Genomic DNA, 18,929 nt, shown 5'->3' with positions numbered 1-18,929 from the left:
CTACTTGCTATAATTAATAAAATTTTAATTGGATTATGATCCGTTGTGGTCTCAATTTATAACAACGGGGGGGCTGCCGGGGTCTCCTGCGCCCAGCCTGCTGTGCTCCACAGGGGGCTGGGCGCTGGGTGCCCCATGGCGGGGCTGGGGGCTGTAATCCCCCGGTGCCTGGCCTGGGGCTGGCTCCTTGTGCTCCCGCTGGTGCCCGGGGGTCTCGAAAGGAGGGCTGGCGTTGCTCCTTGTTGGCGCCAATTAACAACAATTAAACACCAGGCCAGGGCGTTAAAGCCCCGCTTTGTGCCAGGGCACGTGCTGGGGGTGGCCGGGGGCACCGCAGCCGCTCTCAGCCCCTCGTGCGGGGGGTGCAGCGCTGGGGGCACCCCCAGCTCCGGCGGCCCGGCGGGGACTACACATCCCATCGTCCCGCGGGGGGGAGGGGCCGGGCCGGGCCGTGCCGTGCCGGGTGAGCCGCGGCCTTCCGGGGGCGGGTGTCCGGCGTGCTACCGGTGCGGGCTGGGGGGCTGCGGGCTCGGGGGGCTGGGGGTGAGGGGGCTGCGGGTTCGGGGGGCTGCGGGCTCGGCCCTGGGGGGCTGCGGGCTCGGGGTCTGGCGGGCGCTGGCGCGGGGCGCCGGGGTCAGGGGGCAGCGGGCGCCATGGCAACGGGATGCGCAGAGGCGGAGCCGGGGGGCGGTTGAGCGGTAAGTGGGGGGCTCCGCGCCTCCGGGCCGCGCACCCCTCGCCTCCAGCAGCGCTTTGCTTGTCCCAGGTCCCCGCGGGTGCCCCGGACCCAAGGGGGGGTGGGTGGGGGGGTTTCCCTCCCTCTGCCCCTGGCTGCTCCGCAGGCTCTGGGCTAAGCGGGACCCCCCGGGCTGTGCTGGGGTCGGGGGCGGCCGGAACCTTCACCCTCCCTGGTTCCCTGGGGGGGGTGTGATGTCCCCCCCGGGCTGCAGGAGCACGAAGCCGGTTTGGGGAGCGGGGGGGGGGTGTTTTTCACACTCAAATGGAGCCTTGTTGAGAGGGGCTCGGGGGGTGGGCGCGGCGCGGAGCCAGCCTGGCAGGCTGCAGCCCCCCGAGCCGGAGAGGGACATCTCTGTGGGAGAGGTGCCTCCGGCCGTGGTGGCACATCGGGGAACCCTCCTCTCCCTTCAGGCAGGAGGTTGGTGTGGATGTGACCAGTGGTGCCGGGTCCCCCTGCAACGTGGAAGAAGAATCCGTAAACGGACGCTGATGGTGAGCGTGGCCCTGCGGTGCGGGGCTGAGGCGGGGCTGGGAAATCCGGATCTGATGCTCTGGCAGCTCTGCCTGGAGGCAGAAGTGGTCCCAAGGGCTGGAGGGTCCTGCCCAGCTGGCAGTCGGGAGGGGCTGTGCTCACCCGTGTCTCTGAAGTTGGAAATACCTTTGTAGTTCTGCATTTCACGTGTCATTTCCCAAACAGCACGGGCAGGAGGAGGGCCTCGCTGCTGTTTATGGGATGCTCTGGAGAAACCTGCCTCTGGCTTTAGTGTGTTTTGAGAAAGTCCAGGACAGACTTGCTTCATTTTCTAATGAGGGAATTTTTCTTTCTCCCCAGGCTACAAAACCCAAGAAAAGTTTAAGAGGTACGTACATATGCTGCAGGCTTTCCTTTTGCTGTCCGTAGGTGCTTCGATCTGCTGGGAATGCCTGGGGCAGGGGGGGGGGACGACACTCTCAGGTGGCAGTCCTGGCTACTGAAATGTTTCATGATCCTTGTCTGAAAGCTGCAGATGGTTGAGTGCATCATCATGTCGTTCCTGAACCAGAAATTTTCACCTGCCTCTCACATCAAGCGGATTTGTTTATTGAGGTCCCACATTCCTTTCTTGTGGGCTTTCCCAAATTCAGGGGAGAATATAAGCATTTGTTTCAGTTCTTCCCATCACCTTATCCCTGTTTGGAGGGATACTGTTTGGAGGCCTCTTGCAGCCCCTGATACTGAAGCAGTGCTTTTGGGGTTGCCCAGGGACTCGAGATCCTGCGGGGTGAGAGCTCACAGGTTAAGTGCTGCTTGTGGCCAGTGACTAACTGAATACAAAGCAGCTGGTTCATTTGATAAAGATACCCCATTTCTGGCTAAGTGAAGCTAAATTTTTTATCCACAAAATACTGATCAGGTCCTGGCAGTTCTCTCTAGACTGACAAGGAAGGCCTGACGCTGATGATGCTTAAGACCAAAACTTTATTCTAGCAGATTTCCAAAGAGCAAGCCATACTGAAACTGGGAGCTTTCCTATGCCTGCTTGGTGAGCTCACCTGCCTCAACAGCTTAATTTGTCTCATTTCAGGCTCCATCGATGATGTGCTTGGTGACCTCCTGGGCTATGATGGTAAAACGAACCTTCTTCTCAGCTGAAAGGGCAGCGTCCTTCTATTCTTACTCCCCTCCTGGGAGCAGGAGGTGCTGGTGCAACAGCCATTGATCTGCAAGGGGGCTCCAGCTGTGAGGAGGGGATGGAGCAGGGAGCAGGGCTTCTCGGAGTCAGAGGCCATTGAATAGGCTGGACATCAGCTTTTGGGGAGGCAAAGTGAAGTTCACCTCTGATTAAAAGCCTCTGTGGCCCCGGGGTAGACAGCAGATCCCCCTTTGGAGTGCCTAGGTCAGGAATATGCCCGTGTCCATCATCCTCATCTCTCCCTGTCTTGTTTCCAGATGAAACCTCTGTTAAATCTGCCAAAGCTTCCCAGCCGGCTGTGGGCAGCAGTAGGAGAGCCCAGGACACTGGCTTGCAGGCCAGAAAGAAGTGAGTGCCTTTCAGACACAGCCTCTCCTGTGAGAGATCTCACTTGAAGATCTCTTTGTCCTCCCCAAATCCTTCTGATCTGCCCCATCCTTGGCTTTTCCACCTCCCTCCCTGCCCCAACAGTGATTGCCTGGGAAGGCGAGTTATCTTCTGCGATGCCTTTGGGAACTGGGAGCCCAGAGCCCGAAGCTTTCCAGCAAGAGTTGGGTGTCCCCCAGCCTTGTACATCTTCTGTAAATCTGCTTTGTAACAGTTGCTTAAATAGAGCAGTCCCAGCACTGCCGTCCTTTATCCCAGTGCTATTTTAGCCTCATTTTCTGCGTTGTACGATGCGGCTGGTGTGGCAGCCCTGTGTGGTCTCCTCTGCCTCCCGCTGCCTGGCCTGGCTTGGCTGTCCCTGGACACACTGGCCGAGCTCACGTGTGGTGCTGCTAACCCCCGGGCTTGTGTCATAGGTCCATTTTAGAAGATGATTTCTTCGACAGACTCCCTGCGAAGGACATAAATTCTGCAGAGGTGAGTCCAAGGTTCAGGAAAGAGCCTGGGAGTCCCGAGGGCTGGGGCTGAGCCGGGCCAAGGTTGCGGCGGTATCACCCCGGCCAGGTCAGCAGTGGCGTGCCAGCGATGAGCTGTGATGTCTGGCTGAAGAGGTAACCCCTCTCCAGCATCCCAGTGGGGTGGGGAAGACAGGACAGGGCGGGGGTGGTGGTGGAAGAAGGGCTTCCTGGTGCCTTGGGTGAGATGGAGCAAAGCTGGGGGGCACGTGCTGCTGCAGCCCAGCCTTCCTGCGTGCACTTTGGGTAAAGTGTTGTAGGAAGGACCTTCACCCAGAGCAACGGCCTTGGGTTTTCCTGATGCTTCTCCTAGAGGCAGCAGGATCTCAGCAAAGGAATTGGGGCACAGGGGGTTTCCAGAGAGGAGGACACCAGGAGGAGTTGGGCATGTATTCTTCTATCTCATAAAACGGATATCAAGGGATATGGGGTAAGGGGTGAGGAGTTTCCAAAAATCTCTTCCCCTCTGATGTCTCCCCTCCCTGGCATGCAGGGATCCAGTGTCTCCGACACAGACCCACAAGCTGTGCTGCAGACCCTGAAGGCAAGTCCTTAAATCCCCTCCATCTCCATCCATCCCCTCCATCTCCATCCATCCCCTCCATCTCCATCCATCCCCTCCATCTCCATCCATCCCCTCCATCTCCATCCATCCCCTCCATCTCCGCCCCAGCGCGCTGCCATGGCCTCCAGCACCAGCCTCCGAAGGGAGAAGCAGCTCTCACCCTGCTCCCCATCCTTGTCCTCTTGCTTTCCAGGATATGGACGACATGGAAGCTGATCTCCTGGGAATCCCGAAACCCAGTTCTGGGCCAGGGAAGGCAACTGTGAAAGGTCCTGGGAAATGTGACTTCTTGGGAGGAGGAGTAAAAAACACAGGGAAGCTGGTAGCTCCTGAGGAAGGTAAAAAGGAGATTCTGCTATTCTTTTCACACCCTGATTGTAAACGAGCAGGGATATTTTCCTATCCTTATCTGGGATACGGAGCAAAAAGTGGATTTGTTCCCTAAAATGCTTTTCCTGGTTGCTTTTTGCAGGAGTGTTATTCTGGCCATGTGTTATCCCTTAGGAGATCCCTGGACGTCACTCACACCAGCAGCCGCTGCCACCTCCCACCAAACACCACTCGGCTGTTCCCTGGGGCGGTGCAAAGTGTTTCTGGTGGGGAGCCCCCTGCTCTGGGGGCAAGGAGAGCCAGAGGAGCTGCATTTCAGATCTGCCAGCCCCTAAAGTGCCCTGATCTTCCCCTGGCCCTTTTCTCCTCTGCTTGCAAGGAGACCCCTCCGGAGAGATGTGCACCTGGCAGGGCTGTGGGGGGGTCTGTCCATCACAGCGGGTGCTTTTAGGGGGCTGCCACCCAAAAAGCGACCCTTAGCTAGGGTGGGACCGGGGCATTTCTGCAGTACCTTGTCTCTGAGAGCCGTGGCCTCTCTTTCTAGGAGAGAAAGTGCCTGCGATGGAAAAGAAGGCGCTCTCATCCCCTGCCGCTCCCCGACACAACAAGAAATTTAACTTTGAAGGTGGGATCTCACTTCACGCGGCTGCGGGGGGGCACTGGGGGCTCTGCCCGTGCTCTTTGCCTCCTCGGTTAGCTGGAGGCTTGACTGGTTAATAAGATACGGAGTCCTTCACCCCTATGATGCTAGTGCAAATGTAATCCTTCAGAGGTGACCAAAGGGAAAAAAAACCTCTGCATTCGAGGCCCTCCCCAGGACAGGACTGGGGGGTGATTCCTGGGGGCATTTGCATTTTTATATGTGCTTTGGTTTTTAATGATTGTAACACTTGGGAGCCCCTGTGTCAGGGGGGATTCTGTCCAGCTTCTGAACAGGGGAGTGGTTTCCTGGCACAGCTGAAATCTGGTTCTCAAAGCCTGTGCTTTAACAAAGATCAGGATCTGTTAAAATCTGTTAAAAAAAAAACAAAACAAAACAAAAACCCTAATGGGCTTTAGGTGATTTAGGTGGCCTTTCTCCCCTTTTTCTTTGCCTAAGCTGTGTTCAGGCATTAAAGCACCCAAATTTTTGAGTTATTTTCTTCCGGGAGGATGAAAACGTGGAAAAACTGAACGGAAATCTAAGTCTTTGAGTGTTTGAAGTTCAGGGAGACTCAAGGGTATCCCAGGTCCCTGCAGGACCCGCGCTCATGGCTTTGGGCAGATACACTCTGCTGTCCCCACGTGCACGTTGTGGGGAACAGTGGCTGGCGTAGTGCAGAGCTCTTCTTCTAAATAACGTTGCGTTTGTTTGTTTGTTTTGTTATTCTCTTTTCCTGTACCTGCTGGGTAATTCCCAGATTTAGATGATCCTTTGGCAGGACTTTTGTCTGATGAGGAGCAGGATGCTCCCAAGAAACCAGCTCCAACAGGCGCTAAAAGCAGCTCTGAGGAAAAACCAGAACAGAGCAAAGAGAAAGGTAAGTGGGGTTGCTCAGTGCATCCTCTTTGTATTACATAAATCAGCAGCATGGATTAGTCTGTGTGAGATCCAAAATGATTACATTGAAAGCCACCTAGTCCTACCTCTTATTAGCCAGTAACGTAATTTATAGAGCAGCTTGGTAACGGGGTTAATTGTGCCACAGCTCACCAAGTGCTTGATACTTGCAGTGCGCCGCAGATTATGGAGCTGAGCTTTCCTTTCCAGGAATGGAGGCTCTGATCTTACCTTTGACCTCATCCAGCCCGTTCTGCACGCATTGCCAAATGAGAACAAATTTTCTGGGTCAGGATTTGCGTGTCTGAGAGCAGCACCAGTCCGTGCCACACCACAACTGGGGCACCTCTGGGTGGGATCCAGCTGTGGCTGTGTTACAGGCACTTGTCCCTCTTGTTCCTGCAGCAGGGATGCTAATGGGTCTGAGGGTCCCCTAAAATCACCTTTCACCCTGATAAATCTACTCTGGATGCAAGTAGCAGCTGGTGGGTTAGGGCAAGGTCTAAGGTGTGTTGGTAGAGAGGGACTTTAGGCAAAAGGGGACAGGAATTATCTGACTGGAAACTTTCAAAGCTAAAGAAGCTCCTGGCGTTATCCAGAGCTGGAAACCCCAGTGTCAGTGGCACCCAGCAGTGTCCCAGCAGTGGATGCATGGCTGCAGACCAGGCAGTAGTGCATTGCCGCTGTGTTACTTGCTGTGAGATCTGTTCGCTGATCTTAAAAATTACTTTTTAAATGGTCCTGAGAGATAAGAGCAGGCAGGGATGCTTTGATCTCCTGTTTAAAAAAAAAAAAAGCCCTGATCAAACCTTTACCATGTGTGATCCCATCCACAGAGCCACCTCCACCCCAGACGCCCCTGCACACCGTGGCCCCGGTCCAGAGGAGGGCTGAGCTCACTTTTGAAGATACTGATGACGACCTGATGCATGCGCTGGGACTTGGCAGTGGCTCAAAAGGAGCTGAGAAGCAGGGAAAGAAGGCAGAAAAGTAAGGGCAATGAAGAGGCAGTGAGAGTAAAGCAGGGGATGGCTTGTGCGTTGGGATGGTGCCAGCATGCTGTGGGGGGGGGGTGCTGGAGCTTCTGCCTGTGGGTCCCAGAAAGGGGCAAGAGCAGCCTCGTTTCACAGAGAAGAGCCAGAGCACCCTGGCAAGGCTGTGTGACAAGAAACAGCCCTGCCTCCCAGGGAAACCTATCTGCCACTGTGTCACCAACAGAGAGGTGCTCCGGCCAGCCCGCTCCAAGCTGGATGAGTTGCTGGGACAAAATTCTGTGGCCAAAATCCTGGAACAGCCAGGCACAGGAGAGCGCAGAGAGTTCAAACTGGATAAGAAGTACCAAAAGCAGCCAGGTGAGCGTGGCCAGGGATGCTGGGAAGGTCTGCAGAGGTGATGGCGTTGGCTTGGGAGGGCGAGATTGATTTCTAATGTCCTTGAAGGGGAAATACCCTTTCTGTAGTGGTCAGCAGGGTGGCTAATGGGCTCCCAGTCAGCTCTGGGGCAAAGGTGACTGATGCAAAAGTGTTGTACCCTGCCTTCGAGGCAGCCTGGGGGCATTTGCACAGCAGCTGTAACTCAGTTGCCTTTGGACATGGACTGATTCTCAGCAAAGCAACTTTTCCCAGCCACGTGGAGGAGACACGTTGCTTGCAGGTTTCCAGGGAAGATGTTTCCAGCTGTGTCTTCCCAGAGGCAGCAATCGCAGTGGGAATTGCAGGGGAGGAGGAGGAGGGCTGGTGTCTTTGCAAACAGCCGCTCCTCTAGGCGCTGACTCAAAGCTGCTTGTCTGAACAGAGAAGGAAGACGGCTGGGACAAGGAGGATTTTGTCTTTGGAGCGTACCAGCCGACGGTGGCCTCCATGCCCAAGGGCCAGCCGGCGAGGAGGCAGCCTGTGAGGTATTGTGCTCTGCGTGTGGAGCTCCAGCCAGCAGCCACGCTGCCCCCGCGGCAGAGCGGGCAGGGTCCCCGGGCAGGGTCCCCGGGCAGGGTCCCCGGGCAGGGTCCCCGGGGTCCTCTCACAGGCACGTATGTGACTGCTTCTCCTTGCAGCAGGTTTCCAGCCGAGAACAGCAGCGAACCAAAACCAGAACCCCGCTCCAAATCTCCTCCTTCAGCCAGGCACAGCCCTGTGCGGAGCAGCCGGACTCGAGGTGACTGGCTGGGCTTGAAAGATGAGGATTTTATGGATGCGAAGCCAACATCTGCAGCAAAAGCCAATCCTGCAGTGAGCTACCCCAGCCCTGGCACAGCCCAGCAGCCCGGCCCCACCAGCCAGCTCCCGGCTGCAGAGGCAGCGCTGGCTAAACCTGACCCGCTGGAGGAAGACAACTGGCTGAGCGCTGCCTTGTCTCGCAAGAAAGCCCAAGCACAGGCGAAGGCTCAGGAGCAAAGTGCCAAGCCCTTGGAGTCCCCAGAAGGAGGGCTGGATCCCCACGCTCCTGTCAGGTAAAAGCACAGCTGGTGGCCACAGGGCTCCCATCATGCAGCTGCTCCAACAGGACGTCTCAGAAATCCTCTGCTCGGATTTAAGAAATCCATTTTAAGTGCTCTCTTGCCTCGGGTTGGGTTAATAACGCAGAGGTTTCTCCCACTGGTGCAGCCTGCAGGGCCATCGCACCTCTGGGCTCTCCTTCTAGTCATGGCTGAGATTGCACGTGCTGCCCCAGGTCCTGTGGGATTGTCCTGGATCAGCATACCCCCACGAGCTCCACGCATGCTCCTCATTCCTGCCTTCTTTCCCCTTCGTTCCTCCTAGTTCCAGGAAAACCACCTCCTCCAGCTGAGTTGGCACAGACAGGTTCAGGCTTGTGCCATTGGGATGGGACTCAGAAGTGAATTGCAGAGAAGCAGCCGCGTGTGTCGTGGGCAGGGGCATGTTGCCCAGGGGAAGGGGGTGGATGCAGCAAGGAGGAACTGGTGTTCCTCCAGAGATGGAGGTTCTGAGGTGTCTTTGCTCCCTCTGAAGCCAACAGGTTGAATCCTGCCGCAGCTGAGTGGGATAGGTTTTCACCTGCAAGGCAGGAACTGGTGTTGAGGGAAAGGATCTTGTCTTTCCTTGCCTCCTGGGCTCTCCCCCATGGGATGTTTTTTGCTTGCAGCCAGCCAGCCAGCCCCACAGGAGCACCGCAGCAGGCAGCTGTCCCGCAGGACCAGGCAGCGAGTGCAGATGGCTCCAGGTGAGGCCTCCTTCACCTTTCAGACACCTCCACAAGGGAGAATTCCTGTGGGAAGCGGCTGCATGTGTAGGTGGGGGAGCGGGGAGGGCTGGTAGCCAGCCGTGACCACTTTGGTCTGGGACCTGTGTAACCGGGAAGGAAGGCAGCGCTGAAGGATCGTCGGGCCCTTGCCTGTTCGATCGCAGTGCGACAGCCAAGCTTTAAACTTGCAAAAATGCCAAGCGGGATAATGTCTGCGTGCCTCTCCCTGCGCTGTGACACTGCTGTGCGTCACTTGTGTCTCTGTGCCCACGCAGGCAGCCGGTCCCCTGGCTCAGCACCACGAAACAAGCCTCGGTTCAACCATCGGATCCTGCGAAGGGGCATCCCTCCAGAAATGCCGGTGCCTTGGGTGCGTTTCCTGTGGTTGTACGGTTCGGGCAGCAGAGATTTGTACAGTTTGGTATGCGGAGAAGGGTCTCCCTGCCCTGAAAAAAAACCAAAACCAACCCCCCAAAAAAAGGCAGGAACCACAGCACTTCCCTTGGCCACATGAATGCTGCCCAGGCTTTGACCAGCCATTGTCGGAGCAGGTTGCTGAGCTGCAGGATCCCACCATCCCCATGTCTGCTGGTGTGCTGGGGCACACTGAGCTCCGCAGTGCTGCCTTTGGGGTTTCGGAAGGCTGTGAGGGACTCGCTTTGCCGGAGCAATGGGTGTGCATAAGTTCACGCTGCCCCATCTGTCTTCCCTTTGCTGCCCCCACACTTGTCCCACCAGTGCTATGTGCTGGAAAGACCCCCTTCTGCTCTGGGCTGTGGCTGTGCGCCGGTTCAGAGGCCGCTGAAAGTGGCTTAGGGGACCCAGTCTCCTCCCTAGGTGATGGAGATGGAGGAGGAGCTGTGCCTTGTCCCTTGATTTACTCTGCAGAGCAGAGTCCCACCGTTGTGTGTGGAGTGGGGATGCAGACACGGACAAGCCTGTCTGACCCTCTGCCCTCATTGCCAGCTCCCAGAGCGGAGCGCGACCCTCATCGCTGTGCCCAGGAGACCCAGGCCCTCATCCTGCTGGGAGGGGATGGTTCCCATTGCTATATTCAAATTATGGACTTGTCCAATTTTCAGCCTCTACAGGCTCATTCCCAGGAAAGCAGGAGGCACCAGGCCCTGCCCCGCTCACTCAGGTAGGTGTGCTGGGTCCGTGCCCCGAGCGGTGCAGGATCAGGGCAGCGATCGCGAGCCCTCCGCTGCCGACTCGCCGCCATCCCGCTCTGTCCGTGCTCCCTCGGCCTGAGGAAGGATGTGCCCCACTTTGCATCTCTGGGAAGCCGTGTCCATGGAGGCAAAGAGTTTGGAGCTCCCCGAGGTGCCACAAGTTGCGTTTATCAGGCCAAAGCATGGGTGCTATGGATGCTTTGTAAATCATGTGTGTTTATAGCCCTGCATGGCCTGAGCAGCATTTACACAGTTCCCCAGGCATATATACATATTATATTAACTAGACAACAGAGGCTCCAGGTGATAAAGGACTTTTTCTTCAGTTGATTTTCCCCAGTATAGTGTTGAAGATGCTCTGAGATTATTTCTAGACAACTGAAGGAGAATTGAAGCCTTTCACAGAGAAGGCAGCTCTTGCTTGGTCTTTGAAGCCTCTCCTTCTCATCCAGCTGGGCTCCTCGCCCTGCCCTGGTGGTGGGACACATGTTGTCTCCCAGAGGGCTTGTGGTCTCAGCCTTGATTCTGCCCCCAGAGAAGGAAGAGCGCAGCATGCTTGTGTCTGGGGTGGGGGCTGCCGAGTGTCACCTGGGGAGAAGGGACCCACGCCAGCACGGGGATTGGGCTGGGGAGGGGGTGGGGGTGGTACTGCAGTAGGCTGGAGATGGATCGCCGTTTCCAGGCTAGGAGGAGATGTTCTCCCCAGGGCTTTACCTCCCTGAGAGCATCCCTGTGTCTCCGCAGGTTCCTGCACCCAGGGCACATGTCCAGGCTGCCCCGCAGCTGCAGGTAAGGCAGGTGCCTTCTTTTGGAGGCTGATGGCCGCACCACAAAGCCACTGATCCTGAAGGGCCTCGATCTTCTCTCTCCATCCTTGTAGGCAGAGTTCTCAGCCCCGGGCTTGCAGCATGAGACGAGGCAGGGGGCTCCCGCAGCCCAGCTCCATGAGGATGCATCAGGCTGCCAGGCAGCGCTGCTGAGCGCCCAGGCCCGTGTGGCAGAGCTGGAGAGCCAGGTGAGCCCCATTGCCTGCTGAATGGGGGACCACGGGTGACCCAGAGGGAGGAGAAGGAGCCATATCCTGTCCCAATAGCATCAGGGTGACAGGGGAGAGAGGTGAAACCTCCCTGTCCAGAGACGCCTATGGCCACCAAGTGCTGCTGTGGGAGTTCTGTCCCCAGGGCAGCACAAGGACTTTCTCTCCGGGTGCCTGGCAGGTCCGAATGCTGGAGCTGGAGCGGACACAGCACAAACTGTTGCTGGAAAATCTCCAGCAGCGGCACCAGGAGGAACTGAATCTCCTTGAGAGCACCCACAGGTACCAGCCTCTCACCTGTGCTTCCCTCCTCGCCTACAGCTCTGTCTCTCCTGGGGTGGGAGTGCTGGGATGCTTCCCAAATCCGCCCCTGGGGCAGGTGGGCGCAGAGCCATGTCGATGTGGACGTGGTGGGGGCAGAGAGCAGCCCCACAGGTGAGCCAACATGGGAGTCCACTCTCACCACCACTGTCCCCTGGGTGACAAGGAGGAGGGGCTGGTCCCATTGCCAGCGCACCCCCAACCAGGCAGCACAGTGGGCAGTAGCAGGAGGGTTCAAGGCTCAGGTCTGCGTGTTTCGCCATGCACACAGCAACACTGATCTGCTCGCAAACCCCTGTGTGCGCTCTGCGGGGGGGGGGGGGGGGGGGGAGTGCTGGGTATTGCTGTGGAAGCAACACTTCTTCCTGGCTGTGACCTCTCGGGGCAGGAACCAGGTGAAGGTGGTGGAGGACACCTACGGGCAGCGGGAGGAGAGGCTGCGGCTGGAGAAGGAGCAGCTGATGGCTCAGCTCCTGCTGCAGAGCCAGGATGCGGAGCGGGCACGGGCAGAGCTGCTGGCGCAGCACCAGCAGCGCCTGGCCACGCTGGAGCAGCAGAACAAGCTGGAGATGGAGCGTCTGCAAGAGCTGCAGAGGTGAGAGTGGCACGAGTGGCACACACGTGTGGCTGGTACCCACAGTCTCAGCGAAGGAACCAGGGAGTGGTTTGGGGACATGGTGAAAGGAGAAACCAGACTCCAGAAGCACTGGGTTGTGGGCAGCTTGGTGCCTTTTGGAACGGGGATTTGCTTTGTAGGTGGACACAGGGAGATCTGATTGGAGACGTGGTTTCAGAGTGAATGCATTGTATTTTGAAAGATGCTGAACCCAATGTTTTATCTTCCCCCAAATCTCTTTTATTCAGGTCAGTGAGTTCAGTGAGTCACTGATGTCCACATAGTTTGGGTCAATGACAAATCAGTTTTTGGTAGAGGAGCTCATAACCCCAAAATTGGGCCCATCCCAAATGTGGATGCCTGTCGGTGGAATGCCCCAGGACAGACCCCCATGCCAGCTCAGCTCCTGGCACCTGATTCTCAGCCCCACAACCAAGCCTCTCCCACAATGCCTATCATGGGGAGCACTGGTTTGTGCCAGCCTGTGGCAGGCTCCTTCCCCGTGTCCCGCAGGGTGTCTGTCCAGGAGATGCGCAAAGACCACGAAGAGCAGCTCCAGCGGCTGAAGCGGCTGAAAGACCAGGAGATCGATGCAGTGACCAGCGCCACATCGTACACCAGGTACTGACAGTTGTGTTCCCACATTGGTCCCTGGCCACAGCATTCCCTGTCCTACACGAACCAGGCTTGGACCATGGCAACAGGGGCCATCCCCTCTCCCACCCACTGCCTGCGGGGATGCTGAGCTGTGTAATACCCGTCAGTGCCCCCCGGAAGCAGGAGCTGCATCTTCCTACTGCTCTGCTGTGACCCAGAGAGGTTCAGGGCAGGGCTGCCCGGCCTTTGGGCCACCAAATATCCCCCTCTCCATTGCGGTGAGATGAAGTGTGTCCCACAGGGGTGACCCTCCCCTCACTTCTCTCTGCAGGTCTCTGAATGGCATCATCGAGCGGATGGAGAAGTTCTCCAGCAACTTGCATGACCTCTCGCGAAAGGTGGAGGCCACACACCACACCACCTCCCAGGAGCTGGCCATGGGGGTACGGCAGCGGGACGAGCAGCTCAAGGGTATGTCTGCTGTTCCTCTGTGCCGGAATGGCTGCGGGGTCTCCACCGGAGCTGGGGGTACCCAGAAAACAAGGAGAAGTTGCTCTGAGTCAGCCAGAGGCTGGGAGCTGAGGCTGGCAAAGCCTTGCCTGCCTTGGTCACTGGACATCTCGGGGTCTTCCCTTTACAAAGCAGTGTCCTGGGGATGTGCCAGGGGTGATGAGCACAAACACACACAGTTTTTCTGTGAACATGGTGTGGATAGAAGGGAAGAACTTCCCGCCTCATGCTGCTCGTGCCTCTCCCCAAGTGCTCCAGGACAGGCTATCGCAGCAGCAGAGGGACATGGAGGAGGAGCGGAGCCGACTCCAGGAGGTGATCGCTAAAATGGAGGCCAGGCTGAGTGAGCAGACTCGGCTGCTGGAGCAGGTGAGCCCACACTGTGTCCTCTGCCCGGGTCGGCCCTCCTGTCTGGGTATGGGGTATGTGTCTCACCAACTGGAGGTTCCTGGCCTGGAGGTTGTGAATAGCATCTGTCACCTCTGTGTCTGAACGCAGGAGCGATGGAGGGCAACGGCAGAGCAATCCAAAGTGGAATTACTGCAGCACTCACTGGAGGAGCAGCGGCGAGTCATGACCCAGCAGCTGTCCATGGAGCGAGCAGAGCTGGAGAGGGCGAAGGTGAGGTGGGGCAGACATCTCCAGGGCTGCACTGCATTGTGTGGTGGAGGCAAGAGCTGGGTGCTGGGCTGCAGCATCCTTCTGCAGCTCTCTGCCTCCTCAGCCTCACACAGGGGGAATCGCAGTCAGGCCAGCCCTCTGGCTCACGGATGCAGGAGGCCGCGGTGTGTGCGCATGGCACGTGCTGGTTCTTGAGGAACACGGGACCAGAGCTCACGGTGACAGGGTTCACACCAGGCACCGTGGGCTTGAACCAGCCCCTAGATGTTGCACGGCAGAGATGGGTTAAAGGAGAAAAATCCTGTGGCGAATGGGACTTAGTGCTTCTTCTCTCCCTCTCTGGCAACGCTCCCCAGAGTGCTCTGCTGGAAGAGCAGAAGTCCGTGATGCAGAAGTGCTCGCAGGAGCAACGGAAGCTGGCAGCCGAGTGGGCTGAATTTCACACCCAGCAGCAGCTGAGGAAGGAGCAGATGGAGCGCAACATGGACCGAGCCCTGAAGATGGACTCACAGAGAGAGGGCACCATCATGAGCCTGGCCAAGGTACCACAGTAGAGCCCCTCTCCATGGCCTCCAGCACCACCTGGCAGCTCACGGATGGGTCCTGCCCACCGGGGAGATGTTCAGCCCTGCCTTCAGGTGTTTAAAACAAGTTTTAAGAGACATCACTGCGGTGGTGAGAATCGGGCTGTTCCAGGAGCAGCCTCCACCAGCCTGTTTTAGATGTTGACTGAAGCATCAGTCACCTCTGTCTCTCCCCTTTGCCTGTGAGGAGTTTGGGCAGCCAGACCAGGCACAGCCGCCTCCATTGTAAGTCTGGTGAGAGGAAACCCCCATGGTGGGTTAAACAGAACCTCCCCATGCCATGGGGACATGTTTGGAGCCAGTTCTCCCCCCTGGAGCTGTCCAGAGGAGATATGTGGCACAGACTGTGGCAGGGCTGCATTTCTGAGGGCTACCAGGGTGGAAAATAACCATTCAGGCTGGGTGTTTCCACTGCTGACAAACTGCCAAGCCTTGAGCATGTTTTAGAGTGTGTAGCATGGGTGAGGGGCTCCGTCCTTTCTGGGGAAGGAGTGTGTGTGTGTGTGTGTGTGCCTGTACAATCCCAGCTCTGCCAACCCTGGTGCCCAAGGGTGGGTGGATGAGAGCATTGGTTGGGTACCTGGTGGTGTTGCTCTGCACCCCAAACTGGCAAACACAAGAAGGAAAACAGGGGCAGATCTCTCCCATCACTTGGGGGGACATGAGATAGTGTCCAGGATAGGGCAGGTAGTGCGTTGATTTTCCCCATGCCCATCCTAGGAGCAGGCAGAGCTGAAGATCTGGAGCCATGAGCTGAAAACCAGGGAGGAGCAGCTGGTGAGGGACAGGGAGCTGCTGGACAAGTCCTGGCAGGAGCTGAGGCTGGAGAAGGAGAAGGTGGGCAGGGCCACACTGCGCATCCAGCAGCAGGAGGAGCAGATTAAAAGCACGACCAAGGTAAGTGAAGCATCTGCGCTGCAATTCACAGCTGGGGTTTCACATCCCTCCTTGAGTGCTGAATCCCAGCGCTGTCCTGGGAGGGGAACAGGGGGTGCACAAAGGAGCCCTGCCCCAGGGCAGCGAGGGTCCCTGTCCCCAGCCTCCTCAGCTGCTCTGCCTTGCAGCTCTCATCCCAGAAGTACAAGGAAGGGGAGCAAGCCCTGCAAGAGGCGTGCAGGATAGAGTCCGAGCACCAGAGGAGGCTGCAGGTCATGGAGCAGCAGCTGGAGCAGCTGAAGCAGCAGGAACAGCGTCTTCACGAGGCAAATACTCCCTTGCCTTTCCTTCTTGGCCTGGGGCCGCTGTGCCAAGGGCCTGAACCTTTGCCAACAGTTTCTCTCTCTTTCTCCCGGGGATGGGGCAGGAGCGGCTGAGCATGGCTCGCCAGAGGAGACAGCTCGAACAGATACGTGAGGAACTGCCCACCAACTCTGCGATGCTGCTGAACACAAACCAGGGCCTCAGTGCCCCTAGGAGAGGCCTCTCCAGCACACCGTGTAAGGCTTCCTGCACGCTGCTGGGGGAGGGGGGGGACAGGACATGCTGGGGGCCAGTTGCACTTGTATTCCACTTCTCAGGAGGCTTGGGATGTTCCTGGGGGCTCATCACACACTCAGATGTGAGTTGGCCTCCTCACATCCTCTGAAGGAGCTCAGCAGAGACCTCTGAGCCAGGGCAGTGCCAGGAGGGGGCAGAGGGGGCAGGAAGGGAGAGGCAGGTGGATTAAAGGCCGTTTGCAGTGGGAGGTTGGGGAGGACCCTGCTGCAGGGACATGCAGGCAGCAAAAAAAGGGACACTTGTCCGTCTGCTGTTCCTCTAACGGCAGCGGTACCACACGGTTGGGCTCTTGTTCCAGGTTTTCCACTTCCCACCAGCGCGCTCCCTTGGCATAGCCCAGGCGGTAGCAGGGACACTGGGGCTGGCCCCACCGAGCTCTACGCCACATTGTTGCTGCTGAAGCACAGGGCCCAGCAGGTGAGGTGGTGGGAAACCAGGGCTGGAAAGGGCTTCAGACCACCTGGGTGGGAGCAGGGCTGGGTGAAGCCTGGGTTGAGCCTGACGGCCACAGGGTGGGTGTGAGATCGTTGCTGGGCTGGGTGGGCTCGCAGAAGCCGTGGGCACCTAGAAGAGTGATACCAGCAGCAAGGGTTGGTGCGTCCTCACGGCTTGTTTCAGGCTGGTTGATAACATCCTTGGCTTGATGGCGTTGCCCCATCCCTGGGTGGCAGAAGCCAGCTCTGCTGGGCTCTGGCTTCATGATGTCCCCATCCTCAGCCCCCTCCTTCCCTGCTGGGTCCTTCCCCAGGCAGGGATGCTCTTTGAGCCTTCCTCTGTGGGCCTCACTCGGTGTGAGGTTATGGGCTCTGTGGGGAGCCCATACACCCCGGGGGCTACCACAGATGGGTACCTGCCCGCTGCTCGCCGCACGGAGGAGGGTTTGGGATACTCCCATCACTCGTGAGCAGCACCCTGGCCTGTGACCCCATTTCTGTGGCACTCTGATATCCGTGCCATCTATCCCTCTCTTAGGACCATGATTTCTTAGAGAAGGAGCAGTTCTTCCTGGACACCCTGAAGAAAGCAACCTACAACACTTCATCTCTGTCAGGCTGAGGAGGTGGCATCCCCACGCACCCCAAGGGATGGCTGTGCCTGTCCCCGCAGGAGGCTGCTGTGGAGGAAAATAAACAATAAATAATCCCAGTTCTCTGCTGAGGAAGTGTCCTCTTTAAAAGCAACCTCGGAGTGTTCAGAGCGTGAAATCCATCCCTGGGCTGGGAAGTCTGGCCTCCATCCCTCAGGGCCAGTGTCCCTGGCCACCTGGCAGGCACTGCTGGGAGGCAGTGGCCACCGTGGGTGTGAGAAACTATGGACTAGGGTATTGTTTATTAAGATTTATGTTAAGCTCAATGTAAAGTTTAGGCAACAAAATATATGAAAACGCTTATGCAAACAGCTACCAGACACTGCTTGTGAAAGATAAGATAACCGCCAGATGTCCAGGAACCGACAGAAACAAGACAGACAACCCCACATAAGGATATATGGGTGAAGGGTCAATACCTCCACTACTTCATGAACACGGGTAAAGATGTATAAAACGGGACTGTTTGAACCGCTCAGGGCGGCAGTTGGTGGAGCGCAGACTCCCCTGCCGTCCAGCGCTGTCTTTGCTCATATTCTACTTGCTATAATTAATAAAATTTTAATTGGATTATGATCCGTTGTGGTCTCAATTTATAACAATTTCTGGTGCCGTGACTCGGATAAGGAACAGTGGGCTTTGGTCCTCCGGGGAGGCGCCCCGCGACATTTCGCGGCCCCGCGACCAACAGCTTACTCCAACCTTACCGACGAACCTAAATTCTAGAATAATGAGCAAAGGAGAAACCGGTAAAATCCCATAAAAATTCTGTGCACGGGAGTCCGGACGAAGACGCAGGATGCGTAAGTATATTGCGAAGTTGTTCGCAAGGTTTGCCGTTCGGGCGGGATTGGGTTTCCTGGAATATAACGAGTGAGAGGTTCGATATACTGAACCAAGCGAGTGCGGACTCTTAAGTACTGCGTCTCCCATCTCCCGCGAGGGACTGGGCCAGGAACAAGGGGAGCGAGTGAGTGTGTGTTTGTGGATATTCCAGAAGATGGGGGCGAAGGGCAGCAAGCCTTCGACTCCCATGGGAAGGGTACCCACTGTACCTAAGAATACCCCTCTGGCATATATCTTGGACAATTGGAGATATTTCCCTGGAACCCTAGGGAAAGATAAGCAGAAAGTGATAGAATATTGTACTAAGATATGGGGAGGGAAGAAGATTTCTAAAAATGTCTTTTGGCCAGTCTATGGGTCAGAAGAAGATTGGGTAAGACAGCAATTAAACCTCTGGGTTAATAATAAAAAAAAACCCTTAACCCGGAGGAGAGTCAATATGCGGAGGTGTGGCTAAAAAACCGGGAGCTAGACTTTACCCGCTGAATGAAATAAAAAAACTAAACAAAAGAAAAAGAAGGGAGAGTTAGACGAAACCCTTCTAACCCCCCCTCCTTACATTCCTCCTCCTGCTCCTGCAGAGGTCCCCAGAGCGCCCACTCCCCCACCAGAGTCGGAACAAGGGTCTCCCCCTCTTCCTAGACGCGTAACTAGAAGTCAAAAAGGGGCAGCTCAAATATACCCCCTAAGAGAAAAGCCCATGGGGGGACCTCAACCTGTGATCGGATATATTTCTGTGCCTCTAAATTCGGCTGACCTATGAGATTTTAAAAGGACCGAGATGGGACACTTAATTGAGGACCCACTCGGAGTGGCAGAAAGATTAGATCAATTTCTGGGACCAAATCTTTATACTTGGGATAAGATGCAATCTATCCTTTGTCAATTATTTACTACCGAGGAAACCCAGGGACCCCAAGCAGATATTAAATGGCCACTCCAAAGACCTAATTGGGATAATCAGGATCCGGTGCATAGAACTCATATGCAGGACCTGAGAACTATAGTAATTCAGGGGATTAGAGAAGCAGTACCCCGTGGCCAGAATATCAATAAAGCATTTAATGAAATGCAAAAGAAAGATGAGAGCCCCACT

The 18,929-nt window shown here is 56.6% G+C and overlaps 1 protein-coding gene across 2 annotated transcripts; it reads left to right on the top strand.

The window, feature by feature from the left end:
- Positions 1 to 579: 579 nt before the first annotated feature.
- Positions 580 to 17,058, top strand: LOC308057759 (fas-binding factor 1 homolog). 2 transcript variants are annotated; one of them, XM_080411811.1, is made up of 31 exons: positions 580 to 698; positions 1,150 to 1,230; positions 1,571 to 1,598; positions 2,304 to 2,345; positions 2,669 to 2,759; positions 3,215 to 3,275; positions 3,807 to 3,857; positions 4,072 to 4,216; positions 4,753 to 4,833; positions 5,609 to 5,728; positions 6,585 to 6,738; positions 6,967 to 7,100; positions 7,543 to 7,645; positions 7,799 to 8,194; positions 8,848 to 8,925; positions 9,222 to 9,316; positions 10,029 to 10,087; positions 10,863 to 10,907; positions 10,999 to 11,133; positions 11,336 to 11,436; positions 11,864 to 12,070; positions 12,605 to 12,712; positions 13,020 to 13,159; positions 13,449 to 13,567; positions 13,697 to 13,819; positions 14,176 to 14,361; positions 15,124 to 15,300; positions 15,468 to 15,605; positions 15,707 to 15,839; positions 16,199 to 16,317; positions 16,873 to 17,058. In XM_080411811.1, the coding sequence occupies exons 2-31, from the start codon at positions 1,228 to 1,230 to the stop codon at positions 16,954 to 16,956; spliced, it is 3,456 nt and encodes a 1,151-aa protein (XP_080267937.1). In that variant the 5' UTR covers positions 580 to 698; positions 1,150 to 1,227; the 3' UTR covers positions 16,957 to 17,058. The 2 variants fall into 2 exon arrangements, with proteins under 2 accessions (XP_080267937.1, XP_080267936.1); XM_080411810.1 differs by lacking the exons at positions 580 to 698; positions 1,150 to 1,230; positions 1,571 to 1,598; ... (2 more) ...; positions 3,215 to 3,275; positions 3,807 to 3,857 and having other exon boundaries at positions 3,914 to 4,216; positions 7,802 to 8,194.
- The last annotated feature ends 1,871 nt before the right edge of the window (positions 17,059 to 18,929 follow it).

This window comes from Falco punctatus (assembly GCF_963210335.1).
Source record: "Falco punctatus genome assembly, contig: scaffold_35, whole genome shotgun sequence".
Classification (NCBI taxonomy): Eukaryota; Metazoa; Chordata; class Aves; order Falconiformes; family Falconidae; genus Falco; species Falco punctatus.
The sequence above is the reverse complement of the archived record's forward strand: the minus strand, read 5'-3'. Positions and strand labels throughout refer to the sequence as shown.